Below are 6,712 nucleotides of genomic sequence, written 5' to 3' on the forward strand. Positions count from 1 at the left end.
AATAGTCATGCGAGAATTTTTAAGGTAAATTAAACCCCTTGGCAGGGGCGGTTCCGGGTTTTCAAAGGGGGGGGGGGGGGGGTGGTTTCCTTCCCTTTTGGGGGGGGGGCGTTTTTTTTTTTTCCCCCCCCCCCCCCCCCCCCCCCCCCCCCCCCCCCCCTTGGTTGGTCGATCATTTGGCGTGGAATAACTGCTCCCATCAATTTGAGTGAGGGAAATACCTGGCTTCCACCATTTGTCCACTTCCGATGCCAAGTACAAAACATTTTGATCCTTGTGCTTGTGCTCGCCTTGCACTTATGCTTGCGTCAAGGCCGTTATCTCAGTCGTCCCTCATAACACTTACACTAACGTTACTTTTGTTACAACAACGGACAAAAGCTAAAGCTGCGAGGATTCGGACCAGTGCGGGGAAACGTTGCCGAGTGCTCTCCCCTCCTAAGTCCTTCAATGGGACGGGAAACGGGCGAAAACACAGAAAAATGAAAAAGAGGGGAGCGCAGAGAACCAGGCACCACGCGCGCTTACTTTTAAACGCGCACAAAAACTGCAGAAATCAGGCCGGACTCTTGATTTTTTTTTTTTATTTTGCTGTACTTATAATTTTTCTTGCTGTACTTATAATTCTTTCCAATTTAATGCAACTGACCTGTAACCGCTGCTATATTGGACATTTCTAGATAAAGTACTTAAAGGAGCAAAACCCCCGTTTCTTTATCTGTAACTCTGATTAAAACGTCTTATCATTCAGTGTTCCGTGATGTCGTAGAAAGAACCCAAGCCGCAGGCAAGGGTTCTATAAGCCAATAGAGGGAGTAAAATCACGTAGTATGATCTTAATCAAAGTATAAAGACAAAAAACGAACCTTTTTTCCTTTTATAAAATTACTGCAGGACGAAAATACAAAGGGGCGAGGATACGACGACACATTTTATTTGCGCGCGCGTGACATTTTTGCACGCTTCTACATTACTTGCAAAAACAATTCGGACGTTTAGTTTTTGGACACTTTTTATCTCATTTCGGACACTTTAACTATGTAAATTTACGCCTACAAAACACGAATTAGACTGAAACAACGTCTGTGAAAATGGTGGTTTTACTGCACCCTCAAGATTTTACAGATACACTGACGCAAAAAATAACAAATACTATCAAGCCGTTACGTATCTCAAGCCGTGTCCTAACTAGAGTTCCATAAAGGAAACTAAAAGTTATGGAGCTCAAAGTGGTTTAATGATCTGGTACAAGATCTTCTAATGGATCATCTGGTTCTAGTTCCTTACCCGATGTGACAAGGAAGGGTTTTGAAATGGCAGAAACAGTGGAAACTGTAACTAAGGGACTGGAACAGCTTCCACTATTTCTGCCATCTAAAAACCCTTCCTTGTCAGATCGGGTTTGTTGTGTAAATATTTCGGACGCTTAAAATTATCGTACCCTTTTTTGTCCGAAATTTTTTGCAAGTAATGTATTAGAAAACTTGACTCGTACTGCTAACCGATAAGTCATATTTATTCTTGGCATTTTGATAAAGAGGAGCTTTTTCTATGATTTCTAAGAGTATCAGTTAATTTCTATATTCTTTGACCTTTTTTAGTCTGTAAGTATTTAAAAATCCTTATCATTTAAAATATTAGTCTTCGGATTTACTCGCAAAATACCGTATTTCCCACTAGTTTACACTCTCAGTCTCCATCTAGGTGTATAAATGGCTCCCGGCAAATTTAATGCTGGAGGAGGGGTAACCTTGCAATGGACCAGCATCCCATCCAGGGGGGGGGGAGAGTACAAATATTCCTAATGACTTCATGCTAGAAGAAACCAGGATAAGCCCTAAGTCCTGTTTCTTGGAGGTCCTGAAAAGTTTTCACACCCAGAAAGCCATAGCAAAATCTCAAACCCTATGATTCTACCAAGCTGTTTGATTTGCATATTTTTGATATGAACAGAGGTTCCCTTCATACAAAGTTCCAGGCCTGTACACTTCTCTGTTTTTAAGATACAGATAACTGAAAAAGGCTTTGCAGGCCCAAAACGTTTCAGGGGCTTTTGAGAAATGGGCCCCAGGTCTGATGTAACCTGCAATCAGGCATAATTTACACCTGATCACAGGTTACGACTGATGGGCCACTAGGCCTGAACACAGACTTTACCTTTTCACTTAACCTTGAAAAAACTAGAGCCCATTTTATTTTATCAAAAATACTGTATCATTTGATTAAGGCCAACCCCTTTTTTTCGTTTATCGTCATATACGTTTTCTGATTTTGGGTCGGTCGGTCGGAATTAAAAAAAAAAAAAAGTGGATAAGGAGTCTGGAACTAGGAGGCCTGGTACCTCAGCATAATATCCGTGGAGCCTGGAAACAAGAAGACATGGTTACAAAGTCAACATAGTGGCAATGGAGGAAGGAAAAGTTGACGTAGTAGATAAAATATGAGCGGGAGATCTGTATGGGCGTTTACAATGGCGAGCCGATAGGCGAGCCATTGTAAACGCCCATACAGATCGGACGCGAATATTTTATTCTACTTGTGAAATGAAAACAATAAATTGAATGCAAAGTATTATTATGCGAATCAGTAGAGATCTGTATCAAAAGTTAATGAATACTAATTAGCTGAGCAGGAGTTTGTATCAAAAGTTAATTCTATTGATTGATTTGTATGGGGGTTTACAGCTGTGTACATGTGATCTGAATACTGTGCTGGGATTGGTTTGCACCCTCATGAATTATTAATGAATTTTACAAGCCATGGTTAAAATCAAACGAGAACAGTGTAAAAAGGATGAACCATTATTTAAAATAATGTGTCATTGCCTTCATTACCTTCTGTATAACATTTTTTTTTTTTGAAAACGCGAAAAATCTGGGTCGGTCGGTCGGACGACACTAAAAAAAAGAAAAAAAGGGGATGGCCTAAGCATAAAAAAATTAATTAACTTCCAATGAAAAAATGTTTACTCAGGTATGCTGACAAATGAATCATCCTCATTTATAAAAAGTTCAGGAGCTTTTGAATTTCGCCTTCTATACTTCACACCAACCACCAAATTTGGCAACAGTCTTCGTGCAGCTGGATTCAGTTCAAACATGGTAAACACGCCAGATTCTATGTCAGAAATGTTGGAGTTTGTTAATTGTCCAAAATCATCTTCCATATCCTCAAAATCTTTTGTCAGTGGCCCATTATTCACCAGTTTTGGTTTTCCGTGAGTTGACTGATCAGATGCAAGAGAAATGTTTGATTCTACAATCCTATTAACATCTCTGATGTGATTAGGGCTAAAACTGCTCTTCGCATCTTCTTGAACTGTTGCAGAATATTGCTGAAGACAACTGACTTCCTTTGTGTTAGCTACTTCGTCGTCATTCATTCCCAAACGACTACTGTTTACACGACCACACACAATTTGAGTGTCCCTTGGAGAGTGCACATCCATGCTTCTATACCATGCACTATTGGCTGAATCACTTTGTGCAGTGTCTTGAGTTTTACTGTCACATTTTTCATCGTTCTCTTGATCAAAATACCACTGGAGCAGTTCATCACTGTAGCCTTTCAGTGTTGTAAGAGCAATAGGGTACAGTGACCCCATGAACACTCCATAAGCATCTTTGCTGTATCTAAAAACATAAACAAACATTTAGTATGTAATATTTCAAAAACAAGTTTGAGTGTTTCGTCGGGGTTTCCAAACAGGAGAAAACCAATGAAAGCACGAGGCCATAGAGTGAGTGGTTTATCAGTGGCGTAGCGAAGGGGGGGTCCTGGGGTGCCTGTGACCCCCCTTTGTGGGATATTTTTTTGGAAAAAATATACAAACATCGGCGAAAACACGCAAATCTTAAGATCAAACAGGGCATCAATGTATTAAATCTTTCTTTACCAGTCCTAGATACTCATTGACAAATTATGCAGCTATTTTGCAGGCTTGTCCCTCCCCCATTCTCACTTCTCAAGGGTTTCTTTCGCGCATGTGGCCGTCCAGCTGTTTGACATGTAACGCCGTTAGTTTATACATGAAATAATTTTTTTTAGAAGTGTGCAAATTGGTCGATTTTGCATTTGTTAATCAAAGATAGAGTTTACCTCACTTAAACTGGCCAAAAACTATTTAAATTAATGTAAATAGTTAAGAAAACCATCTTTCATATCTGGGAGTAACACACTCTATTTCCAATTGGAGTCTGTTTTGGAATCTACTATACTAAAAACCGAACAAATACTGTGAGCATTTTTTCATGCCATAAAGACTTTCCCGGTTAACCAATTATGCTCCAGGGAATGTAGGAAAAGGCCATTTTGAGAGTCCAATTCTGAAAAATTTCCAGGGGAGCATGGCCCCAAACCCACCCTAGGAGTTCTCTAGCAAACATGTTAATTTACGCCTTTCCGCTCATATCCTCCAGTTCAACATTTCAATACTGTTCTTAATGTATGTATATTTAAAATTACCGCTTTTTAATCGTTCATATGTTGTATCCTTTTTTCCTTGTTATACGTGTATTTAAGTTTATTTTTGCTAACATTAATGTTATTTAAAACCGTTATATACTTTGTTTGTATTATTTTGAGTGTCAATAAAGTATTAATTAAAAAAAAAAAAAATGTTATAGAAAACCCTGACTCTGAGTGCTCATACAAAAAATTTCACTTCTAGCAAAACACAACGTGGATGTCGGCGTGTTAATCTGTTACATACCCTGGGTGTAACATAGTGAGTGTGACCCCCCCCCCCTTTGAAAAATCCTAGCTACGCCCCTGTTTATTGTTTTTGAGCGTTTTGAAACCCCAACGAAACAGGCAGCACAAGTTTTTTGAAATAGCTTCTCAAACATGCAAAATGAGCCAAGAACAACAAAAACATGTCTCACTGGCATAATAACACCTGATAGAAATTAGTGTGTACCAGTGTTTCATCAGGGTTTCAAACCACAGACATCTGACCAAATTGGCGTATCCCGACTGGCTTGTGAATTCATGAATCTTAATCAGTTTGAGAGTTAATGTATCAGTCTTGGTAGTGATCATTGGTGAGATATGCATTGCCCCCCCATAAGACACCCTTAGATCCAGGGGTACTGCAGGGTATTCAGGTAGAAATGAAGACATTAGCCAAAAAGTGTAAATAATCCCCAGTAGAACAAGATTGATTTTTCTCAAGAAATGCCTCAAGAAAAATGTCTCTGAAAGAGTTTCAGAGCTTCTAGATTTCAAAATTTTCTGGAGGACCTGCCTGTTCCCATAACCCCCCAGCAAGATCTTGCCTGGCCTATGGCAAAGGTCTGGTTATAGCCCTGGTACTGAGAATCAAATAGCCTGCTGACTCCCAATCAGGATCCCAAAGGGGTTTAGGCCTCCAGGACTCCAGGCCCAAAATCTGTGGAAAACATTCTCACTGGCTCCACATTCTACAAAAAAGGATTCCAAGCAGCAAAATGTTAGGGCTCCCGGGCTCCAGCCAGATCAAGCAGTCAGGGTATGAGCCCTAGCCACACTCACTGCGTTGTGTTCTTGGGCAAGACACTTTACTCTCACAGTGCCTCACTTTGTACATTTTCAAAGGATATTCTTGAAGGTTTAAGACATTTTAAAGGACTTATTTTGTGGTAAGAATGAAAAACCTGTCCTTTTAAGGTGGGGGGAGGGGGTGGCAGGCAGTCAGATGTTAAATAGAAAGGGGAAGGGGGAACTGCCTTTAGTGGGCGATATAGGGAGGCTCTGCCCGAAACAGGTACCTTTTTTACGGCATAGGTATATATAAGGGTTACGATTTCTGGAGTTGAAGTATAGGGGTGGTGAATGATCCTTCAAAAAAATGCATGTCTCACAAAATTTTAGCCTTATTGCAGGGGTCTCGTCATCTCGAATTTTTCTTTGATGTCTTCTCGGAGTCTTGATTTCTTTTGCAGGCTGGGCTAAAAAGGTCTCAGGCACGCCAAAAATATATCAGTCTCGTCGTCTTGCATTTACCATTCAACACCCCCTAGGAAAAACTGATTTTTAGTAATATTAAAAGGCCCAGTACTCACCCACATTCTGTAACAATGATACCCAGAGTTCCTTTCGCTTCATGAGTCAACGTTCCCTCTAACTCACGAACATGCTTTGGTCCCAAGCGTCTTTTGTACCGTTTACACTGACCTATTACACGAACAGATGATGCTTTCAGACGCCACACTCCTCTAAAATCAATTCCCCTGTCTTTTGGGCCACCACAAACGGCTACATCAAACGAATACTTTCTCAAACTTTGAACAACGACTGCCTCAAAGTGTCTACCAAATTCTTGTTTGGTTGTCGATGAATACCATCTTACAGAAAGGCAGTTTGGAAGGTCATAAATCTCATGTAAAGTTGCAGATCGAAGGAAAATCCTTTTCAATAGTATATTCATTCTTTGCACCGTACACGAAGTCAAAAAGACAAGCAACAAGTCAAAAAGTGCCAGGAGCGCCCAAGGAATAAGATCACGAGTGGGACTGAGCCGAGGAAATCTCATCCTTGGTGTCCAGTTCCCACACGACTCAGCCAAAGATTTCTAAAAGTACGCAGCGACAAATCAGGGGCGCTGGATTTGGGTCATATTTCTCAGTTATTAGTTGATCGTGAATAATCTCAGTAACTGATTTCTTGTCACTTTATTTTACAGCCGAGTTTGAAGCTTATTAACCGAGTGTTGTCGCTTTTTCAGGCTTTTTTT

At 40.3% G+C, this 6,712-nt stretch overlaps 1 protein-coding gene across 1 annotated transcript; it reads right to left on the bottom strand.

Annotated features, from left to right (window-relative positions):
* Positions 1 to 2,939: 2,939 nt before the first annotated feature.
* LOC144663438 (uncharacterized) lies at positions 2,940 to 6,491 on the bottom strand. Its single transcript, XM_078524390.1, has 2 exons — positions 6,042 to 6,491; positions 2,940 to 3,632 (listed from the first exon to the last, which is right to left on the bottom strand). Exons 1-2 carry the CDS (start codon positions 6,404 to 6,406, stop codon positions 2,966 to 2,968), a joined length of 1,032 nt encoding a protein of 343 aa, XP_078380516.1. The 5' UTR covers positions 6,407 to 6,491; the 3' UTR covers positions 2,940 to 2,965.
* Positions 6,492 to 6,712: the final 221 nt, after the last annotated feature.

This window comes from Oculina patagonica, chromosome 8 (assembly GCF_052425735.1).
Source record: "Oculina patagonica isolate OP01 chromosome 8, crgOcupat, whole genome shotgun sequence".
NCBI lineage: Eukaryota > Metazoa > Cnidaria > Anthozoa > Scleractinia > Oculinidae > Oculina > Oculina patagonica.

Excerpts from the sequence above, each read along its gene's own strand:
- LOC144663438 (XM_078524390.1), bottom strand. The coding sequence starts at position 6,406 with ATGAATATACTATTGAAAAGGATTTTCCTTCGATCTGCAACTTTACAT. Across the intron at positions 3,633-6,041 it reads ATCATTGTTACAGAATGTGG|ATACAGCAAAGATGCTTATG; the intron begins GTGAGTACTGGG and ends TTATGTTTTTAG.